Genomic DNA, 24,906 nt, shown 5'->3' with positions numbered 1-24,906 from the left:
GGAAAATTTATTTTGCTATTCGCTTTTTCTAATTGTTCATTAATATTTATGCAAAAACAAAATATTCTATTTGCATTCACTAAATGTGTTTTGATGGTATTTTGCGATTATTTCAAAATAGCAGAATATGAAGGTTACCGACTTTGAAACTTACAGCCTCATTTATAAGTACAAAAGGAGTAACCCATCACTTATGGACCAAAACACTTAATATGTGAAAGCTATTTAAATTCAATTTCTATCAAACACCCTCAGATGTCAGTGTTAACATATTATTTTCATTTATAAAGAATCTTACCTCAGTTTGTCTTGGACTTTCTTCACAGCTTTGTCCGGTTCGAGAGCTATATCGGGAACTGTTGCATCGACCATCAGTGAAAATAGATTCAGCATAAGATTGGCGTGTCTAAAAGAAAACCAAATAAATACCTTATTAATTTTTTAGTCTATTGATGTAATTATCCCGGTAGAGAATGTTGAGAAAATGCCCAACAACTGAAAGTAATAAATTCCATTTGCTCTTCCACTATACGGCCGGTTATTATAAGGCTATTTGCTTTAATGGACTTTCTTAATTATGGCGGAATTTCGACTTCCAATCCACCTTTTTTAATAATAAGGCAATAAAATAAATAGAGAATTATTTGAACTGGATGGAAAATGGTCTTCTGCATCATAAAATTCAATATATGGCACGTCATGACAAGTAGCACTCGGCAGACAGTTAACCTAGAAGTATGTGTCAAAAGCGATTTCTCATTTCAAACAAGTAATGAATATCCAAATTTAAATTGGTCATGATGAATGCATTTAATTTTATAATGTAAATGTGTTTTTGAAATAAATTTAAACTAAGTAAGATTTTTTCTAATATTGGGACCGAAATTACAAAATTTCTCTGTGTTTTTATGAAAATAAACAATTTGTTACAAGCAACAGAACGGATCACTAAGATAAAAATGTGAAAGCCGGTCGCCGTAGGCCATAAAACGCAAGAAATACAAAGCCCGCTACATTTACTTAAATATTACAATTAATATTGAATGTGCATCTCTTGACAAACTTTAAATGCATATGTATTATGACATATATGAACTACTATTGAAAATACATGATTTTTTAACAAGTGTTTAAGTTTGTTTCATATTATTCCACACTCCAGAATAATTGTACCTTCTTACAGCCACACTCAGCAGGTTATCCACTTCTTACATTATTTCTCTTTATTTGCAAGTTTAGCAAATTTTTCTATTCTTTTCATGTTTTGTTATTGGTTCAAGAATTTTACACACAGATGTAAATATTGAATACTAGTGTATTCTTAATATAATTTAAAATTATATTGTTTGCAAAGGGAGTTTTACAAAATAGACTGAATAATAATATTATGTATATGCTAACCTTCTGAGATGGAAAAATGCTGTATAGCATTGTTTACGAAACTCTTGGAAGTGTTCAGAGTGGACTCCACCCATTGCTTCCACCATTTCTTTACTGAGTTTCATGGGTGGGGGTAGAGGCTTTGGATCCCTGCCCAATATATATCCAAAGTCAATGTGGAACAGTGCACCGGATGTCGTCAAAAGTAAATTATCCAAATGCCTATCACCGACACCTTTAAATAAAACAAACGCTATCAAAACAATATCAAAATATAAAGTCAGAAAACAAACAGCTGCTAAAATAGTCTTGCACTAATACCCTTTTTTTAATTGGCTCTATCCAATGTGGATCTTGGCCCAATCACGAAGAGGGTTCGTAACGTTTGTTTTACGAGAAATGGATGTTAACCACTTGCTCGACCCATTAGCTCCAAACGCACATTGAAAAACAACATGTGATTTTGTCAGATTCAGGATTCGAACCTGAGATCCACGACATATTAAGTCGACACGTTACCGCTCGGCCATCGCAGGCTCTGCATCAGTACACTTATATAGTTATAACAATAAGAAACAAATGCATGAAGAACTTACAAGAGTAAACAAATAAAATGGCAATGGACCGGACGTATTACTTGAAACAAAGATAACCGCTGGAAAAATTCAGTTATTTATCATTTGTTCATCTAAATAATAATATTAAAAAAACATACAGTAAATCGCAATACATTTTTGTCAGTTGGTATGTAAATCTCATACCGCAAGTGCAAAAAATATTCATTGTAAAACTTTGCAAAATTACTTGCAGCTAATTTAGTCATTAGCCTTAGTAACCATGTTATCAGCTTAGGGCCGTATGTATGAGATTACCAAATTCTTTATAAGCTATTTAACCGATTTTCTACCATATAGTGTATATCACTGTTTGTGATGTAAGCAATCTGACGTCACACGTGATTCAAAATGGCTGCTTTATATGTCACTTTCAAATGTCATTGTAATAATGCGTTCATTACAACAAACGTTTGCTTGAGGCCCTCGTTCATTTTGTAGACTCTGTAAAACATTTGCGAACTTTAAAAACAGTTCCTAGTCGTGTTGTTTACAAAATACATATAATTTTGATCCAGTCTATAATCTAGATCAGGGGAGGGCAAACTGCGGCCCGCGGGCCGCATGTGGCCCGCCGGGTATTTTTTTGCGGCCCACCATCATTAATTGTACTTCTGATTACGAATAACTTTTTTATAATTTTTTAAAAAATATTGACAAAAGATTAAAATTTGAAGAATTTGTTGTTTCGTAATTGTATTATCTCAGTACGTCTTCCTTGCGTCTCGTCTCACACTATGTAACCACTATTTTCTACGTTGAACATCGTGACACATTTAAATACTTTTAACTCCGCGTTGCAAGGAAAAAAATATATGCCCATGATATGGTACAAAGTTTGAATGGATTTCAATTAAAACTCAAGTTATTCCTTCGACAAATATCGAATAACAACGTGGACCACTTTCCAACTTTGAAGTTGCTGAATACACCAGAATATAAATTTGAAGAGTATGGTAAAATTATTAAAGCTCTGAATGACGATTTTTCACAAAGATTTGGTGACTTCCGAAAAATTGAGACAAGTTTAGCAATAGTACGCGATCCATTTTCAATAGATATTGATAGTGTACCGGCAGAGCTACAACTTGAGATTATTGATCTGCAGTGTGACACTGATTTAAGAGAATTGCATCGTCGTGAAGAAATCTCCAAATTTTACAATGCCCTTAATTCAGACAAATTCGACCAACTTAAAGATTTATTTTTGGATAAACCTATATATGTGAACAAACATTTTCGATCATGAACCTCAATCAAAATTCTTTACGATCAAATATCTCCGATGCCCAATTACAAGCAATTTTGAGAATATCAACTACAAAATTAACACCTGAATTTAAAAAAAAATGTACAACAGTTTCATTCTTCTCATTATTTTTCGTGATAATAAATAGTGTATATCTAAAAATGGTATTTTACTTGCGGCCCGCCGCTCATTTTGAATTCTTGAATTTGGCCCTCCACCCAAAAAGTTTGCCCCCCCCTGATCTAGATAGTAGGTAACTGAATAAATTTTTAAAAGTTTGCCATTATATGGACACCTTGACACATTATGATGTCACATCGTGACGTCGCTAAACAACGGATTACATTTGCACTCATGCATACAAATGAGCAGTATTTAGCCTATAAAGTATTTGGGAATCTCATGCATACGACCCTTAATTTTCATATTATATAAACTGTAAGGATCCATTTCCTTTTTCTTCAACATCTTTTATATAAAGAAGCAAGTTGCAATTTTCGCTCCTAAGCAGAGCAAATTAGAGAGCACACACATAGTGGAGATTATTATAATAACAGACTGTATATATTGAAGAAGGAATGGTTGTAAACCATTCACACACAGCCCGCGGGCCGCATGTGGCCCGCCGGGTATTTTTTTGCGGCCCACCATCATTAATTGTACTTCTGATTACGAATAACTTTTTTATAATTTTTTAAAAAATATTGACAAAAGATTAAAATTTGAAGAATTTGTTGTTTCGTAATTGTATTATCTCAGTACGTCTTCCTTGCGTCTCGTCTCACACTATGTAACCACTATTTTCTACGTTGAACATCGTGACACATTTAAATACTTTTAACTCCGCGTTGCAAGGAAAAAAATATATGCCCATGATATGGTACAAAGTTTGAATGGATTTCAATTAAAACTCAAGTTATTCCTTCGACAAATATCGAATAACAACGTGGACCACTTTCCAACTTTGAAGTTGCTGAATACACCAGAATATAAATTTGAAGAGTATGGTAAAATTATTAAAGCTCTGAATGACGATTTTTCACAAAGATTTGGTGACTTCCGAAAAATTGAGACAAGTTTAGCAATAGTACGCGATCCATTTTCAATAGATATTGATAGTGTACCGGCAGAGCTACAACTTGAGATTATTGATCTGCAGTGTGACACTGATTTAAGAGAATTGCATCGTCGTGAAGAAATCTCCAAATTTTACAATGCCCTTAATTCAGACAAATTCGACCAACTTAAAGATTTATTTTTGGATAAACCTATATATGTGAACAAACATTTTCGATCATGAACCTCAATCAAAATTCTTTACGATCAAATATCTCCGATGCCCAATTACAAGCAATTTTGAGAATATCAACTACAAAATTAACACCTGAATTTAAAAAAAAATGTACAACAGTTTCATTCTTCTCATTATTTTTCGTGATAATAAATAGTGTATATCTAAAAATGGTATTTTACTTGCGGCCCGCCGCTCATTTTGAATTCTTGAATTTGGCCCTCCACCCAAAAAGTTTGCCCCCCCCTGATCTAGATAGTAGGTAACTGAATAAATTTTTAAAAGTTTGCCATTATATGGACACCTTGACACATTATGATGTCACATCGTGACGTCGCTAAACAACGGATTACATTTGCACTCATGCATACAAATGAGCAGTATTTAGCCTATAAAGTATTTGGGAATCTCATGCATACGACCCTTAATTTTCATATTATATAAACTGTAAGGATCCATTTCCTTTTTCTTCAACATCTTTTATATAAAGAAGCAAGTTGCAATTTTCGCTCCTAAGCAGAGCAAATTAGAGAGCACACACATAGTGGAGATTATTATAATAACAGACTGTATATATTGAAGAAGGAATGGTTGTAAACCATTCACACAACCTATTGTATTCTCACTCTGGATAAAACATGCATTGAAAAACAGTGATAGATCCAGGATTCGAACCCACACTGACAGCTTTAGAAACCTGGAGTATATCACTGATCTACCGTAGAGCATTAGACTTTGTATAACAATATAAAATAAATTATCAACAATGTTCATTACCTAGTAGATATGTAATTATGCAATAGCCGGCACAGCTCTTTATGTAAGTATCCATTATCTCTGCCTTGATGCCATACGGTGAACCTTCAGACGGATGATGCTTCCTGAAAAAGTTATGAATACTTCCTTCAGACGCCACGGCTTCAGCCACGGTCACCGACTCAACAAACTGCAGGAAACCGTGCTTAGAGCTTGTGGCCAGAACTCTATAAGGTGTCAACTTCAAATCTAGATTCTCTCTCCTCAGCAGCTTGTCCATAAGTGTAATCATTTGTAGTATTAGCTGGTCCTGTCTCAGATCGTCTCCGTGCTTAAATATCGCCTCGTATTCTTTTCCATCTGACGTCAGGAATGTCAATTTCGATGGCATGAGAGCCGATTTAAAAAGGCTGGCTTTCTCGGGCACGATTCCCTTGATGGAGACTTCTGGGTCGAGAGGAAACGGAATCGGGTCGAAGTTAGAGAAGTTGAATTTGAAGGTTTCAGAGTCGGCCAGGAGTTTCCGGAGGCGTTCTGATTTTTTATTTCGGTTTCCGCTCTCGCCTGCAACTGTTTTCATCAGTCTCACGAGTTTATCGATAAATATTTGCTGCCTTGTGAGGAATTGACGGCGTTTTTGAAGTTCGGCATTTCCTAAAAAACAATAAAATCAATTATTATGAGACAGAAAAATGAAAGAGACTGTTTTTAACCGGATGGCTGCCAATAGCTTCTTAAACCGCGCACTTTTCCATGAACGAAACGCCGCATATACAAAAATGACGTCTTTGGACGTACCGCTTTAAACGGATTTTACTAACCTAGATCAATTATTTTAAACATACAAATATGTTGAACACACAACGACATCTATTGGGAATATCGTCACATACTCAGAATTCGTTCTTAACACTTGAAACGTAAATTGAAGAGCTTTGTCACCGAAATAAATGGCGGCGCCAACAGGGCTGTGCAATACATTATCACAGCTTATACTACGGGTTTCCCCGAATTCCTGGTAAATTCATAATTATTGTTAATGTTTGGCGTTTATAATTTTTCGTCTTCAGTTTTAATTCGTGTTCCATGTTTGGAGGTTTCGGATTATTTACATTCAATTTAGTTTGCGTATTTTCTATGACAAATTGTGTGACAACCCTGATGTGTCATACGCACTCTTCATTTATTTGATAAGTTTTTATAAATAAACTTTAATACATTTTCAAAAACGATACATTTAGGTTTTATTTTAGCAATAAAATTCACGGCGTGCAAGGTACCGCCATACATACAACTACCGGCAGTTAAAAGGAGTATAGAATGTATTATTTGAACATAATACATAATTTGACAACACATGATGCCTAGCAGGTTTCGAATCTGCACCCACTGGATTTGTGCCAATGTGCTATACCAACTAAGCTATGTATGTCTTGTGCAATTTCGTGCAATTTGTGAAGCGAGGTGTAAAAAAACTGCTAGTTTATTTCGTCACAATTAGATAGGACGCACATTGCTTAGTAGGTAGAGCACATTTTTTCAAAAAGATTTTTTTATAGTGGTTATATAATATTTCTTTGAGGTGTGTTCAAATTATGTATGTTCAATAAAAGAATGTTACATTTTCAAATCTTGTGAATTATTCGTTGAATAAAAAAATACCTGATTACATTATCAATGATTTTTGCTTTAATTCCTTATTGTTTATAATAAGGTTGGGTTGGGATCGGAGAGGAAAAGGAGCGTCGGGTGACAAAACCGAGTTGACTGTGTAGAAACAGACTAAGCATCCCTGAGGCTAAGACAATGAAGTAAGCTTTGCAGCATATAGAGGATAGGGGTGACGTTTCCTGGATGAGGATGAATAATATAGAGTCGAAGGGCTTAACGTCGACAGAACAGAGGAGATGATAACTTTACTCCATTGGCTGGACGGAGTAGAAAAGGTTCTCCAGACTATCAGCGCGTAACTAACGTTCCAGAACAAGAAGGGGAGATGGTTGAAAGAAATCTTGCCAATGGCCCACACTAGGCTGCAATGCCATTAATTATAATATTATATGAGTGTTTCGTCGATTACATTAGGTAAACCCACAATAGACAGCATCATGAACACAGTGGTGGGGGAGTGGGTTTAAATTATTTAATATTATATTAATCTGCAGATCATGTGGAATATGAAAATAAGACTGCGGTGGACCGGCCACATGCATAGAACGCCGGGTGAGTTACCAGTAAGGAGGGTTTTGTACGCATCTTTTGATGGCAAGAAAAGACTTGGACAGTTGGAGTGCGCCACGAAAGATTTAGGGATGCTCAATCAATAGTGCTGATGACGCAGGATTGTTCATGATGGAAAACAGAGCCAGAGACTCACTGAGGATTTGCAATGCTAGAAATGATGATGACGATTAAACTAATAAAGTCCATACCTTTGGCTAAAGTCTGCGAGAAAGTTTTCATGACAGTCAAGTACATGTCCCGGACTACACCATCTTGTTTCACCGGAGTGTCCTGATCTTCGCATTCTATCAGGAGATACCAATATAGATAATTAGCTAGCGATGAATTCCCGCATGCCCTCTGTATGAGAAATGATGCTAGATTTAAATTTGTGTTTTTCGGATTGTCTATTTCATCACTGAAATAAAAATAAAACATTATTAATAAAATTAAGTGAAAGTTATTTCTAATTACTCACATTTTAAATGACAGTAATCATAATATCCTCATTCTTTATCTACGTATAAATCAGTGCAATATCTTAATCATTATTGTATTGATAAATGCAATCTTAACACTATGTGATTCTTCGTTAACACTGATCGCCATGTCGGTTACCGGTGACCAATAAGGAAGATTTACCTTTGAGTTGTTATTTGCACAGTAGAACCCTGATATAATGGACAAAATATCCGATCAATTGTGAAAATTGTTAAAAACATCTTGTTAATGTTATACATGTTTAAATCCAAGTGTCATCACTAATTGTAAACAATGCTCTGCGCTTAACCATAACTCTCGCAATTTGAGTCATCGTTATAGCGCCTGTGCACGTGCATGGAATTACTGTCGGCAATCATGCTTATTTTAAACTATCATAACAATAACTTTTACACGTAAAAGTGCTGACGTGATGTTGTCATTTTATACTACTATTTTGACAAGACGTATTGAAAATCAGTTAACTTCAAATAAGTAGTTTGTTTTTTTACCGGCAGGTTCGCCAATATCGTTCTACTGCACAGGGGCAGATCTCACAATTTGGAAGCTTCCAAACTTGTTTGATTTATGCACGCACAGGATAATACATGTTTCCCCATACATTTTCTTTCTGTGCGCAGTAAATCTATGCACGTGTAAACGGGGTATAATGACGTCGTGCTCGTAGACTGAGCGTAGCACTGACGTTTGCAACGCTGGCCGCTAATTCACACAGTTGCACAGCAGTTTAATTTGTTTACTCAAAGTGAATGGATGCATTTATTACTCTATTCAATAAGTTTACAATCGTTTAAGTAGATGAAGGTAACCCTGGGTATCCACATCATGACTGAAAGTGAAATAATAGCAGACGAAGTTAAGATCTTAGAAAATGAGGACGGAAGTGAAGATAGCGAGGAAGAAGAGACAACCCGCCCAAAAATAAAGTTATCAGCGATAATATTGCATCTCAACTATTCGTCAGATATTGAAATTCAACTATATTACACGCATTTTCATAATTTTGATTATAAAAAGAGTTGATTATAAAAAAAACAGCAGACTTCAAAGGTGCAAACAAAACTTCACTCTTTTTTCAAAGCAGGATTACCGAAAGCTAGCGGGTCGATATCGAACATTATCGTCACTCCACAAGGGGTGTTTCTGGATATATCATCCGAAGACGAATAAATATTATATACTGATTGTGTTTTTATATAACAGACTTTAGGCTTCAATTGACATCGTCACTCCACAAGGGGTGTTTCTGGATATATCATCCGAAGACGAATAAATATTATATTGATTGTGTTTTTCTATAACAGACTTTAGGCTTCAATGGACACTCCCTCACCTGCATTACTCCGTTATATCGAGTTTCTACTGTACCTACTATAATAATACTTAAAAAAAATAATCATTTTATGTAAAACTTGCTAATACAATTTACTATTGTATTAGCAAGTTATGTTATCGATGTCATTTTTAACGTCAGAATTACTCTATGACAACATCTTCTTGCCTACGTGTTAAAACTGTGAACTAACATGCTCCTCCCATTTTTAATCGCACTCCCATTATAAACTAACAAGCTCCTCCCATTTAGTGGACAGCAACTTCACATAGCCAAGAAGATGTTGTCGTACAATAAATGTGAGCGTAATTTACCAGTTCAAATCACTACCGTCGACATTATTATTCGATTGGCTTATGTTAAAGCTGTTTAAAGATTGCGTTTCCACTGCGTTGGTCGCATCAGCGTATGGCACCGACAATGAAAAGTTCTGAGGAGGATCTGAAAACAGAAACATAATCATTATTAAAATAACATTTAACAGTTCAACTTGATGGAATAATTTCAATACACAAAACGTAATGTCAACATACACTTCAACTGTGGCGAGGGGTGGAGGTAGGCTATTAAGATTTGATATAAATAGTGCACACTAAACTTTGTCAGTCATACTTACTTGTTTTCAATGAACTAATAGTTTTTAAAATTCAATTAAACCCTGCCTACCCAAACCATTATAGTTTAGGTATGGTATGGGTGATACAACAAAAATAGTGCACACTTTTTCTTACATTATTATTTATTTTATTTTTATATATATATATTTATATATTTTTCATTGAATTAAGAATACATATTACAGCTGATAATGTTGGTCAGTTTTTAAAATTCATTAATCCCTGCCTAAACCAAACCATAATCGATAAAAAATATTCTTGGATCTTCAAAATATCTAAAATTATGTATGGTTTAACGGCATAATTTTAGATAGTTTATTTATAAACAAATATCTTCTGACTATTATCTATTCTTTCTTTTGACCATGTCCGATCCTGATAGGATCATATGGGCCTCCACAGAGTGGAGGTTTGTATTAACAGATTTTATTTTTACGAGAAATGGATGTCAGCCACTTGCTTAACCTATTAGGTCCATACTCTGACTCATACACAAATTGAAAAACAATTTGTGTACTTGCCAAACCCAGGATTCGAGCCCGGGACCCTCGACACTATAGACCGGCGCTTAAGCCACGCGGCTATCGTGGGTGTTATGTATGTCTATTAGGCAAGGTTTAATTGAATTTCAAAAACTATAACACTATATACACATTTCTTAGTTCAATGAAAACAAATACGTTTGACCGACAAAGTTTAGTGTGCACGATTTATGTCATATCTTAACAGTCTATCTACACCTTTCGCCAATGCGACACAATGATGCCAAATGGCAACGCACAATGCAATGGTGCCAAGTGGCAACACAAAAAATGAGTATACGTGGTGAGCATAAACGACACTAAACATTATTATTTTGTTTTGCTCTCCATTTTCATAATCTTCATCATCAATATCTGGCAAATGTGTAAAGAATTCTTGTCTTCACTGTGATCCGTTCCATGTTCACTTCCACTAGGGTTCTCTGCACACTCACAAAGTTACGTTATAGTCTTCATGACATATTTCAATAAGTAATTACCAAAGTAGGTAATATATATTACCTACTTTAAAGCTTCTTCTATGTAGATGGAGACTAAACATATGCGTAAAGTGAAGCAAATAAACTGACCTCTGGTCTAATGATTAAGTTAGCTACAAGTGATTTTACATTGCAGGTTCATTTGGAGAGAACTTCACACTTCCACTATGATTTATTTACCAATTTGCAAGACGTATGAAAAGAGAATCCGGCATTACTACTTAGTTGGAAAATCCTGTAAAATCATTTATAAATGTGTAATTTATAAAAGTAAATAGTGTAAGAACTAGCCATTGCTTGAGTTAAGAAATCGACAATACCAATTTAACAATTTTAATGATATCCGTGCAGTTTACCAACCAAAATGTCATAATAGAAATAGTGTATAAGACTCCATCTATAGAATCTAAATTCTTTGGTTTTATGGCGTATCTTTGATGCTTCGAATGCATGATATACTAAATTGAAGTGCCAACCCACAATTTCTGGCTTGTTATGGTTCAAATTTCCATATTCGCGTGAGCATCGAGCGATTTACTTGGTTAGCCAGTTGATTCGAAATCAAAGTGATTCACCTTATCTACCCTATCCACCTTTTCCAATTTCATTTGTAAAATACTTCATAGAATATTTTGAAGGAATTTTAATACAAGTTTTCTTTTACCTGTGGTAGACAAAACATTTCCTAGAGAATCTCTATTTTCCGTTAGCGAATTGTGATTGACAACACTTTGGGATTGTTTAGAATCTGTTAGGCTCGATCCGGAAGAATCCACACTTCGATGAAGTTGTTTATAAACTAGAAAGCAAAAAGGTTTCATATAAATATAGACACAATATGGCAACATTTTCTATTAAATTTTCTAGCTGGCGGTATGTACTCATAAAAACTTATCAACCCTAAACGCTTTATGTCACTTTTGAATATCCACCGGCGGCATTATTCCAATGTACTCATAGCGACGTTCGAGATTATCGAATTGTTATTACCTTGGTAACTCTAGGCAATTGCCTAGTAACCAAGATAATAACAATTTGTACATTCTACTTGCGGTGGGTACATTGGAATAAAGGCACAGTAATTGCAATCCCAGGCAGAATTTTTAATCCCTGGATTACAGAATTGATATTTAATATTAGAAAAAATGAGACGCCTCATTTAATAAATGAGATACTTTAAATCCAAATCGACCTATAATAGTCAATACAAAAAATAACATACCTTCTTTGATGACATCAAAATTTTCATATTTTAAAGCTTGGACCAATTGCAATAAGTACAACATGAGATCTTCGTCAGGGGCTTGTTTCAGTCTTGATATGGCATACCTGAAAACATATTCTTAACGCATATTTTGACTCCTCTAATCAATGTGTCGACATAAAAAATAATAATTACAAGATAAAAAGACCTTTTTATGCACCACGTTTTTAAATTTTCTGTTGAATCATATAAACTTGACAATTCTATGTATTAATAAAAACTTTTTATTGCACTTGATAGAGATACTGAATAAATATTATAGAATACAGAAATGTTATTTTGACAATTCATATTGATTTCCATAGTAACGCACGTATATATTAATAATTTAGTTGCTAGGACCCACTTAGCAACCAATAATAGTGAGTAGTAAAATTATTACTTTTAACAATTTTTTTCCCAAACATACAAAACAGAATTAACTGAAAATGAATTCAATTCTGCTTAAAGATGGCCAAAAGTATTAAAAGAATGCATAGTCGTTGTGTTCTGATATATTCTAAAAGTTTCAAATGTCTAGCTAGTCGGGAAGTTGGTTAAAAATCTTGGACAAACAAGAAAAAATCTGTACCGGACAAACAAGAATACGAGTTAATAAAAACGTGGTAAAAAAGAGTGTTGCCAACATTGTTATTGACAAAAATAAGGCACAGCGCACACTGAAATTTGGCTTGACATAAACATAGCATCGTTGCAAGTCTCTCCCTCGCACACAGTCGTGACAATAATGCAACGTGATCTCCGGTCAAAATTAATAAACGCCATTGTATATCGGATAAAGAAGCATCGATTTTGTATTAGCGTTTAAGAAAATAAGAAGGTGGAAATATTGGGTATATTAATCGTCAATTAAAATGCACGGTGTTCCTATTGTTTGAACAATATTTCATTTGGTATTTTTTCTGTCTTTCGAACTGCGAATTTTCTGTCTTTTGAACGATCGCTATCTCTATAAATTCAATGATGGAGAGTGCCAACTCTAATGTATTAGGATTTTGAATTATTATTCATGCTAATTTCAATTAATTTTAACGGTTTCTACGTGTGCGTCCGTTAACATTACTTGCGATATTGCATCCATAGATAATATTTTGAACAGAACTTAACCAGCAGACCATATTTAATAGACAACATTCTTATAGAAAATACATAGTGCCGACCGTTAAAACAAAAAACACGCAACTTTGACATGAGTCGAAAATGTGTAGGCGTGTAGAAGATGATAAAAAACGTTTATTGAGTGATGCGGATGTCGATGCAGTGCGGTACGCGTGAGGTTACCTCATTGTTGTTCTGGTGATTTCGGCAACTGACAATGTTTGTTTAAAAATTCAAAATGTGCTACGGGATGGGAGCATCAGGCTGATAACATTTTAAACACCAAGAAAAACGACATTACACACTTTTTTCCCATAGCAGCAATTTATCACTACAGCCAATAATAGTACACTTCTGCATTATTATTTAATTGAAAAATCCTGCAAAATTTCTATAAAACCGTTTATAACTGCACTTGAGTAAGTAATCACAATGACATTTTACGTGCGTAAGAAAATCGTATTCGCAACTGAGCGATGTTAATATTTGTGGAGTTCATCGAATTAACCATGCGTCATGCGTTTGCCGAATAATTTAAAATAACAAATCAGAAATAACGTATAAGGCTCCTTCTATTTATAGTCCAAATAATTTGATATTGCAATGATATATGCATGACTGCAAAATCGGTTAGGTACTATACCTTCGGACAGCTGGATGAGTGAAATTTGGAGTGAGTAGTTCTAAAGCGTCTTCCACGTCCATCGGCGCCCATTGCTGCATCATGGCAAGAGCCTGACGTACTTCCCCTGCATTAGTAAGCATTTATGAAGACATCTTATACATGGTATGTGCATTTTTAGCGAATTTTTAATATATATATTTATATTTGCACTTAGTAATAATTTAAATAAGCTATTTTTTTTATTCAATAAAGAATAATATACTCTTATGAGACTTTCACTGTTGTTCTTCTTCCTTCTTTCCTCAACGTTCCAGGCTCGTTACCGTGACCATTCTCAAGAGACAATGTGTTGATGAAGTGTACTGTAATTCATTGACACGCATTCCCAAACCTTACAGTATACTTCATCAATACTCATTATCTCGTGAAAATGGCCTCTACAACGAGCCCTAAACATCGAGGAAAGAAGCAAGAAGAACACGCGGTGGAAACCCAAAAATCTATTATATCGATTAATAAAGAATGTTACATTCTTAAATCTTGTGAATTACAGTACACTCTCAGTAATCCGCCGCTCGATTATCCGACAACTACTATAATCCGCCGTTATTTTTACTAGTTGAAAGCATAAAATCAAGCTCTATAATTCGCCGGTATTTGATTGTCAAATTCAGTAGTCTGCCGCGTACAAGTGTACAACGCAGATGGGACGGGTTTATTTTGGAAAATTCACCTTCGTAAAACTTACGTTCATCGCGATGAAAGTTATATACCAGAAAGAAAAGTTCCCAAGGACCGCATCACAATTATGCCGTGCTCCAATGCAACCGGGACACACAAACTGAAGCTTTTGGTCATAGTTCCCTATGACCAAAAGCTTTCCAGCCAGGAATCCTAAGCCATTCCAGAATATCTGCCTCACTGCACAACTGGTTTTGTCAAGTGATTTACTGTTTAATATTTAGTTTATAAATATGTATAATTTAGTAAATACTGATTATAAATAAAACCTTCAAAATCGAATCAGGTGTGAGACAAGGGGATGCGCTATCCACTATGGTATTTAACCTTGTGGTGGAAACCATAGCTCGTGAAACCAACATAAAAGGATGGGTAGATATCAGTACAACGCAGATGTGCGCTTATGCTGACGACATAGTAATTACAAGCAGATCCAAACAGAGGATGATCGACCATGGTGGCACTATGAAAATAAAAGCAGAAAACGCTGGGCTGCAAATAAACCAGTCAAAAACTAAATATATGGTCAGCACATGCGATCAGGTACCGCTGCAGAATATAGACATAGGACAGCATGCATATGAAGGGGTGGACAAGTTCACGTATCTCGGATCCAGCCTAAATACCCAAAATAAGACAGCAGAGGAGATAAAAATCCACCTTATCTCCGGGAATAAATGCCGGCTTACCTGCAAGCGACTGGTGGGGTCGAAAATTCTAGGCCGAAGAAGTAAACTTCTAATTTATAAAACAATTATAAGGCCAGTGGTCACTTATGGCTGTGAGACTTGGTGCTTAACTCAAAACGAGGAAAACAAATTAGCTGTCTTCGAGCGCAAAATACTCCGCAAAATCTTTGGACCCACGTTGGAAAATGGGAACTACAGAATAAAAATGAACCACGAGTTGGAAGAGCTGATTGAACAGCAAACAATCATAAGATACTGTAAGTCCCAAAGACTATGATGGGCGGGACATGTGGAGAGAATGCCTGAAGTTAGAGCGCCAAGGATCATGACAAAGTGGCTACCCCAACGGAAGAGACCCAGAGGCCGTCCAAGAAGGAGATGGGCTGACGCCGTAGAAGTGGACTGGCTTCATATAGGAAGACCCGGTAACTGGAGAAGTGTGGCGAGAGACCGGAGTGAGTGGAGAGCGGTTGTGGAGGAGGCCAAATCCCACCCCGGGATGTAGCGCCGTGGAAGAAGAGAAGAAGAACCTGTTTTAATTTTTACCATATTTGGTATGTAATACTATAATCCGTCGCTTTCACTAATTGGACACTTGTCTGGTTTTTGGGGTGGCGGATTACTGAGAGAGTACTGTATGTACATAGTCAAATAGCATATTGTTATCGTCTATATTATATGATATCAATCATGTACCTATTTGGGATTGCCAACATATTTTAATAACATTAAAAACACAACCTGCCATCTATAGGTAATTGTCTTTTATATGAACATACATAATTTGGAAACATCTCAGAAACATACTTATTAGAAAAAATCTTGAAAAAAGATCACCTGACAGGACTTGAATCTGCATCCATCGGATTAATGCCAATGTGCATTACAAGAGAACAATGGTAAGTATGCAATTTAAAAGTTTTGCTAAGAATCCTTAAATAAAAATGAGCAGTACATCAGCTTGAAGAAGAGAATAATTTAGTCACTACGTAGTACAAAACGTTGCGTACAAAGTTGGACGTAACAGGTTGGAGAGGCCTTTATCCAGATGATAATAATAAAAGAGAAATTGCACTTCTCATAGTAATGAAATAGGTATATATATTTGTCTCACCGTTCAAGCTCCAGTTGACGCATTTAAGGAACTTCGTGAGCGCCTTCTTCTGACTGCTGAGGTAGAACCTGAACTTCCAAACAAGATCCTGCTCCTCGCTGCTCAGGTTCTTGGTGGGTGGATACGACACGATGGCGTTCAGCAAATCCCTCACGTTGGCGTTGGGCTTGGCGTCCCGGTCCGACATCCCGTTGCGCAGAGACCTCGCCAGTTTGTGATGCTTGCTCTCCACCAGATTCTCCTGCACACGAGAGCACGTGAACAAGCGCTTTGCACGCTTCAATAGAACCTTCACCATATTCCCCGCGATGGATGTTCTTTTGTAGAATATCATTGCGAACGTTTTATTAAAAGATTTATTTTTGTTTGTCAATTAATTAGGCATACATAAGGAATGGTGCATTGTCAATAAGGATGGTAAAAAATGTTGTGTGGAAATTAATTTCATAATTGTGACGATTCTTAAGGGGGGACATGCTCGTCGAAGGTCAAAATTGAGTTTTTATTGTATTTTCAAACCATGATTCTGGACACTCCTTAAACGTTGTAGATAATCTATTTATATAATTTTGAAGCCTTATTATCCTTTATAGTTATTTTGAACATTTGATGACTGCATAAAGTATTTTTGTTACATAAAATAGTATTCTTTTAAACCTCTCGCTCTAATGTTTTAGAATATAGTCATATTTCGGTACATATCTGTACAGCGGTGTTAAGATTTTTTACATTTATTAATTTTTAAACGCATTTATGAAACCATTAGTATAATTTATTACGAGATAATTTTTGTGAAATATTCACGATAAAAAATTATATTGATAATCTCTGTGATCCCAAATTTGACAAGAATTAGGCATTTTATTATTCAAAAAATCGGCAAGATTAACACATTTGAAGATGATTTTAAAGATATTTATTATAAGCTATGTCTTTGATCATTCAAGTGTGATAAACATTTTATGAATTATGATTGCTTTATAATAATTATTGACCTAAGAATAAGGTAGTGTTTTTTTGAAATACGCCATTTCTTTTGTCATTCCCCAGTGGTTAAGCTACAACACACGGCCGTAGCCATATATTGACAAACTATAATTAAAGTAAAGAGTAAAATTATGTTAACGCGCGTGTTTGAACATGTACCTAACTGAATTTTTTTTAATTTTTTTTTAAACGGTACATGTTCAAACACGCGCGTCAATATTATTTTACTCCCTACTTCAATTATAGTTTGTCAATTTATGGCTACGGCCGTATGTTGTAGCTTAACCACTGGGGAATGACAAAAGAAATGGCGTATTTCAAAAAAACACTACCTTATTCTTAGGTCAATAATTATTATAAAGCAATCATTATTCATAAGATGTTTATCACACTTGAATGATCAAAGACATAGCTTATTATAAATATCTTTAAAATCATCTTCAAATGTGTTAATCTTGCCGATTTTTTGAATAATAAAATGCCTAATTCTTGTCAAATTTGGGATCACAGAGATTATCAATATAATTTTTTATCGTGAATATTTTACAAAAATTATCTCGTAATAAATTATACTAATGGTTTTATAAATGCGTTTAAAAATTAATAAATGTAAAAAATTTTAACACCGCTGCACAGTTATGTACCGAAATATGACTATATTCTAAAACATTAGAGCGAGAGGTTTAAAAGAATACTATTTTATGTAACAAAAATACTTTATGCAGTCATCAAATGTTCAAAATAACTATAAAGGATAATAAGGCTTCAAAATTATATAAATAGATTATCTACAACGTTTAAGGAGTGTCCAGAGTCATGGTTTGAAAATACAATAAAAACTCAATTTTGACCTTCGACGAGCATGTCCCCCCTTAAGTTATTAATAAAAATTTTGAATATTTTTTTGATTAATTTCAAAGCATATATTTCGTGTCATATTATAAATAAATAATATTATTCAAATTGTCATATTATTTTATTGATAAATACCTGAACGTCATTATAAATGGACAATGTTTTGAGTCAAGATAAGAAAAATAAATAAATGAATTCTTCGGCTGTATAAAATACAATGAATGACTTACAACAACAGGCAAAATATACAAATTGTGCAAACATCGCAATACGTCATTTTAATTATTTACTCGATCAAATTACGCGTGTGTTAAATTATTGATATTACGTAAGTTATACTAAAATTAACGTAATCACTCTTATTCACGAATCGACTCAAATGTCTTCCAGTTCCAAACGGTTCTGTATCATGAATTTACAATAGCCTTCCCCGGATCTTCTCATTTCGATTGAGAATATCAACAAATGAGCTGCCATTCCACACAAAAATATCATCACAAACGCACTTAGGGATGAATTAAAACTGATATGTAAATGGAGAATGGGGAAAAAGAAACAGGGAAGCCTATGTATTGTGACCGCTATGTGGAAGGGTTTAACACGCGGGTCATTCAACTGCCAGTGCACTCTGATGCATGTCAGGTTAAATACTGCTAATTGACTTATGTGTTACAAAAAGAAAGTAACAGGTAAACAGATTAGCATGACTACAACATGGCTACAAAGTGGGTAGGTTTTATATAAATAATGGCATGACCATTATGTACTGAAATGATTATTCATTAAATTATTTTCACTTGATGTATATAGGTACTTAATTAATTTTAATTGGTCCAAATTATTTATACAGTAATATACCAAATAATGGTAGGTAATCATTTTTATCAAGTTAATACAATATGAATAATGGTGTTCACTATTCCGGTAATTTATTTCCAGATTTTAATCTAGAAATTCCTTAAATATTGGGATTGAAAATATTTTCATTCTGGGATTAGTTTTGACAAAAATTAGACCTTCTTGTCAATTAATGAAGTATAATTAAATTTTTATAAAAATACACGGAGACCTCAGAAAAATACAATTAATTTTCTAACTTCTATGGTAGAATAACAGGATCGGAAAAAATGTCCATTAATATAAAAAACAATCAAGGTACCTACTATGTTTTTTATTTGCTAAATATTTAACGAATACGATGGCCAAACGGCTTACGCGTCGGCTTATAATGTTGTGGGTCCCAGCTTCATATCCTGGGTCTGGCACATACACTGTATTGTTTTTCAATGTGTGTTCGGAGTCAGAGTATGGACCTAATAGGTTGAACAAGTGGCTAACACCCATTTCTCGTAAAAATGACAAATCTGTTAATACAAACCTACACTCTGTGGAGGCCCATACGATCTTCTTAGGATCGGACATGGTCAAAAATATATATATATATCAAAAATGATATTTTTTTATAAATTGGGTAGATCATTTATATGAGAAAAGGAAAATCCTAAAATTTTCAATTTCCAGCTAAAAGGGCATAAAAATGTTAGCACATGAATTTTGGAATTGTATGTGGAAATCTAAAAACTGTCCTGTAATTCTGGTACCTATTAAAAATTATGTCTGGGATTTTTAAAAGAAAAATGTTCAAAATATGGCAAAATGCAAGGGAAAACTATTTGTGTCGTACAGATATCCCTCACAATATGTAAAAGTGGAATGACTCCATCAAAAACAATGTTCAATGTCTTACTTGCAATATTTCATGGTCCGGAACTCTCACAATGTCTGCCTGCGCTCTAAATTGATACATCTCATCACCATCTTGTTCGTAGTAAACTACGGCGTGCTAAATTAACATCAATCGGTTAGATTGTTTTTAATGTTGAAGTTCTCACATAACATTTTATATTACTATAATATTAAATCCCTCGAACCCTTTTAGGTGGGAAAGGAATTTCCTGAGCGAAATAAAGGTAGTATGGGCTCAATGAAAATACTACAAGAAAGGTTATGTATCTTTTAAATTATAATAATATGTTCATCAACATAATAATATAATAATTACATTATCTTATAAGTATATAAAATTTGTAAGGCGTATTTTTCGATACATATTGTTTATATCTTTATAATATGTAACCAACTATTTCAAATTCAAAATGCATTATTTTGATATCCAGTCATTTTATACAGAATTTAAAAAAAAACAAAAGAAAGTCGCAAATACTGTCATTTGCATACTATCCACTCATTTTATAGGAGATTTAAAAAAAAACAAACGAATACCTATTCCATCTGTCACTTGCATACAAACTATGTTTATTGCGTCGATGACATTGTGCTACCTTATGCGTCAATGACATTGAGCTACTTTACGAGCTGCTTGTTGGAGAATTTACAATCTGCCTGGAAAGTCGCCCAGTGTCATCATCGAACAAGCAGATTGTAAACAATCTACCGAGAAAAGTTGAAAGCCGGTCAACTTTACACGCTACACGCCGGCATGTGGGCCTACTCCGTCTACGCAGTAGAGCGTAGTAGCGACCTCCGGGTAAAAAACGAGCTACGTTCTGTCAAAATAGTCGCTAGCTTGTTGGCTTCTCAGCGAATGGAAAGTTTGCGTGTCATCATCACAATCGCAGTAGCTGAATCGCCCGCTTTTAAATTCGCCAACAAATAGCTCGTAAAGTAGCTCAATGTAATTGACGCATTACAAGCTACAAGCCAGCGAATTTACAATCTGCTTGTAAACTCGCCCAGTGTCATCATCGAACTAGCTAACAAGCAGATTGTAAACAATCTACCGAGAAAAGTTGACAGCCGGATTACTTTACACGCTACACGCTGGCGTGTGGTCCAATATACGTCTGTGCAGTAGAGCGATAGTGGCGATCTCCCGGTAAAAAAACGAACTGCTCAATACGTCCTGTCAAAAAGGTACCAAAAATGACGGTTTCAACTCGCTAGCTTGATGGCTTCTGAGCGAGTGGAAAGTTCTGTGTGTCATCATCACAATCGCACTAGCTGACTCGCTCGCTTTTAAGCTCTCCGATAAGCAGCTTGTAAAGTAGCTCAATGCCTTATATGACAATTCACTCTCTAATGTCAGAAAGTTTCATTTTCAAAATGTATTTCTGTTTATTGATTGCTACGTGTTTACATGTAATATTAAAACCAATTTTTTCTAATTACCACTAGATATAGATAGGCCGAGCGGCTTACGCATCGATTTATAATTTCATGGATCTGGCAAATCCACATATTGTTTTTCAATTTGTGTTTGAAGTGAGAGTATGGAGTTGAACAGGTTGAACCAGTGGCCAACATCCATTTGTCGTCAAAACAAAATCTGTTTATACAAACCTTTACTCTGTGGAGGCCTATATGATCTTATTAATATTGGACATGGTCAAAAGAAAAAATTGGTTAGTACCTACTAATTTTATTTTTTATTACCAAATAGAAAATCTCACACCACATCATATTTGCTCCCGTAGGTTCCGGCAGCTAGTGTTATATTAAACATTATTAGTCTATAACAACGAACCATCTATCTATATTATATGTTTAAAATTATAATACATCTCAATTTTACTTGAATATTACCGACGACATATTGCAGGTTGTCAAAACGATTTCCTGGTAATTCGATGCAATATTGCTTAATATGAAAACAAAAAATACTCACGTTAACTCCTTCAACTTGCACCGTTGGGAATTCAATCATCAAGTAGAGATACTCTGAGTTTCTTTTTTCGCTTTCATTGATCATTTCGATCTCTCTGAAAGTGAGGCGATCCAACCAGTCCACCTAGAAAACAATCAGGAAATCAATAGATTGGTGCAGGAATGATAAAAATCTCATCAGTAAATATAATAATAATATTCACCTCACGTGTTAGAGATAAGCAAAATAATGTATGTTAATTTTTATCTTTCACGTCTATGCAACTTTGTGTTATTTGTTTTGTCTATGGTATTTTAAATAATAGTTATAATTTTCTTTCTGCATAAGCAATTATTTTAATTAAATCTGCATTTTTCAGATTAATTACAAATTAACCTTTTTGAGATGTGACCCAGATTTGTTGACAAAACAGTTTTCATTTCACAACCCAAGAAAAGATCAGTAATATAACACAAACAGATGACAATAAATTAAACGATGTTTATATTCTAATAATACAAATTACAGTAGATGAATATTTATACTGGTAACAACATTAAATCTTATTAATGTAAACTAATTCATAAGTATTTCATGGAAGAACTAATAGTTAAAATCGTCGTAATTAAGTAGTATGCCCAAATTGCCTTAATTGGAAAAGCACACTGGCGCGAATCCAGCAATTACAGGTTCAAATGTTATATTTTTAACTAAATTTTTTTTTTCTAATGGGTATATGCACGAGATGTTATCAAATTATGGATGTTCAATATATAGAATGTTACATTCTCAAATCTTGTGAATTATTCGATGAATAAAATAATTAATTAATAGGTTATTACACCATATTATTTATTGTTAATGTTAAAATGTAGTTTGATAAGTTCTTTAAAAGGTAATAAAACTATTTTTTAAATTGTCATAGTTTAAAAAAAAATTGATTTTTACAAATAAATAATATTTCCAGATGCCATGTTCACAAAATACACCTCTACCAACATGCAGAATTAATGCAAAAATATAACTGAGTAATATTGAAATCTAACCTTGCTCATGTGGCCGTTTCTGTGCTTCTTGGCCAGCTTGGCAAGCCTCTGCATCTGCTCTTTGCCTTTGTCGGGGGCTTTCCCGGGAGTGTCCTCGCTGCCTTCTATACCGGGCCACACCCGCAAATCAAACATGCCCTGAAATACAACATATCATAGACTGTACATTTTTTTAAAAGGAACGTTTGCAATATCAGGAATTGAAAATGCTCAAATTCCGGAATTGAAATATACAAATCCCGGGATAAGAGCTAATTGCAAGATTGACAATACACAAATCTCGGGATTAGTTTTTATACGATCGTTTTCACAGAAATAATGTAATTTTGTAAACTAAACAATAGTAACTTAAAGAGAGTTACACGTTTCAAAAAGGAAATAACCTACTCTTTATTAGTTTCATCATAATAATGGTGATAAAAATTGTAGCGTGTGATTGTTGAAAGAATGAATAAGCATGATGTTTACTTTCTCGGAATTATTTGGTGCAACAGAACATATCGTCGGTGTTTTGTAAAAAGGGCGAATTAGCCAAAATGGTATTTTACAGAAGGAGGATTTTTAACTTTTGACATTTATTTGTTAATTACCTGTGGATGATTATAAATATCTAACAAGTTTATAATAAAGCTTAGAAAGAATAGTCATTATAATAGGCATTATTATATAATATTTTAAAAGGCCTAATATGTCACATTCGCTTTTTATTCGTAACACTAAATGGATATTCGCCCTTAGCGATGGTGCCCACAGAACGCGTCAGGCGCCGCACTCGCGCAAAATTTCTACAAGTGGCGCATAAATCATTGAAAATACAACGTAATCAAATACGCCAGCGCCCACTGGATATGGCGACGCATTATACGCGCGCGCCGCATGAATCATCGTTTTTTCGCGAATCACCGCTTCTCGGCGATACGAATGAAAGAAAATACAATGGAGTCCATTCATTGACCAAAACACGCTGCGGGAGGCATTGTCGATCGACGGGCGGAAAGCAATTATTTAATTACAGAGAAGTCATTGTTTTATTTTATTGCGTGTTCAGTTTATCGCTGGTTGAAGAATGTCGTCGTAAATTTTAATTACAAGCCCCGAAATAATATAATATTTTTATTGCTTTGTTATGAGAGGCGCTGTAATAATATTTATTTTGTGCTGCTTGGGCCGCTTATAACATAGGTGAAGGGTAATGCGCGGGAAGAGACGTGTGATTATGGTTATGAATAAACACTGCATTCGCCGACTTCGCGCGCCCGACGCGTCTGTGGGCACCATCGCTTACGATTATCGTTTTTAAGTACTTTCCTGTAGAGATACAAATTCGCCCTTTTTACGCAACAAAGCTAGTGGGGTAAATATTGTATTTTCATTAAAATCTCGATTTCGCCAAAATGGTTGATTCGCCCTTTTTACAAAACACCGACGATATCATCAGCTCGTAACGCTCGTAATATATCATTAGCAAAATAAGTAAAACATTAATTATATTATTCCAGTAAAAATACTGATACAAAAAAATGGCGAACGTTTCAATTTTTTTCTTCCAATCCCGGGATTGAAAAAATACTTAACATGCAATTCCGGGATTGACAATGTATCCTTAAATTTTGCATAAGTTGACCAGTACTGATTGTTATTAAATTACGTGGATAAAGTACTCTATTATACTGTGTTTTATTATAATTAATTTAAATATTATGTCGTATTTCATTTTCAATTGAGACTATCTCAAAGTTGACACATTTTCCTGAGTAAAAAGACTATATAATATTACTGCCATTTTGTGGTTCATTAAATAACCTTTCATTTAATGTGTTTCTATAAAACTGATAAAA

At 34.5% G+C, this 24,906-nt stretch overlaps 1 protein-coding gene across 2 annotated transcripts in view; it reads right to left on the bottom strand.

Annotated features, from left to right (window-relative positions):
- Pi3K59F (phosphatidylinositol 3-kinase 59F) overlaps positions 1-24,906 on the bottom strand; it is a 37,126-nt gene that overhangs the window by 3,661 nt on the left and 8,559 nt on the right. For both annotated transcript variants that reach the window (XM_085946148.1, XM_085946149.1), the window contains 12 exons: positions 23,069-23,206; positions 22,044-22,166; positions 20,106-20,201; positions 16,517-16,757; positions 13,991-14,096; positions 12,208-12,314; positions 11,650-11,784; positions 9,662-9,788; positions 7,723-7,931; positions 5,312-5,944; positions 1,402-1,615; positions 299-406 (listed from right to left, as the gene is read on the bottom strand). In XM_085946148.1, the coding sequence (XP_085802274.1) occupies positions 299-406; positions 1,402-1,615; positions 5,312-5,944; positions 7,723-7,931; positions 9,662-9,788; positions 11,650-11,784; positions 12,208-12,314; positions 13,991-14,096; positions 16,517-16,757; positions 20,106-20,201; positions 22,044-22,166; positions 23,069-23,206 (2,237 nt within the window). The remainder of the gene's footprint in view (positions 1-298; positions 407-1,401; positions 1,616-5,311; positions 5,945-7,722; positions 7,932-9,661; positions 9,789-11,649; positions 11,785-12,207; positions 12,315-13,990; positions 14,097-16,516; positions 16,758-20,105; positions 20,202-22,043; positions 22,167-23,068; positions 23,207-24,906) is intronic.

The sequence above is a fragment of the Rhyacophila brunnea genome, unplaced genomic scaffold (assembly GCF_057557595.1).
Source record: "Rhyacophila brunnea isolate RB1 unplaced genomic scaffold, BYU_Rbru_1.0 scaffold_19, whole genome shotgun sequence".
Lineage (NCBI taxonomy): Eukaryota > Metazoa > Arthropoda > Insecta > Trichoptera > Rhyacophilidae > Rhyacophila > Rhyacophila brunnea.
Note: the sequence above shows the minus strand (reverse complement) of the source record. Positions and strands in the feature narration are given on the sequence as shown.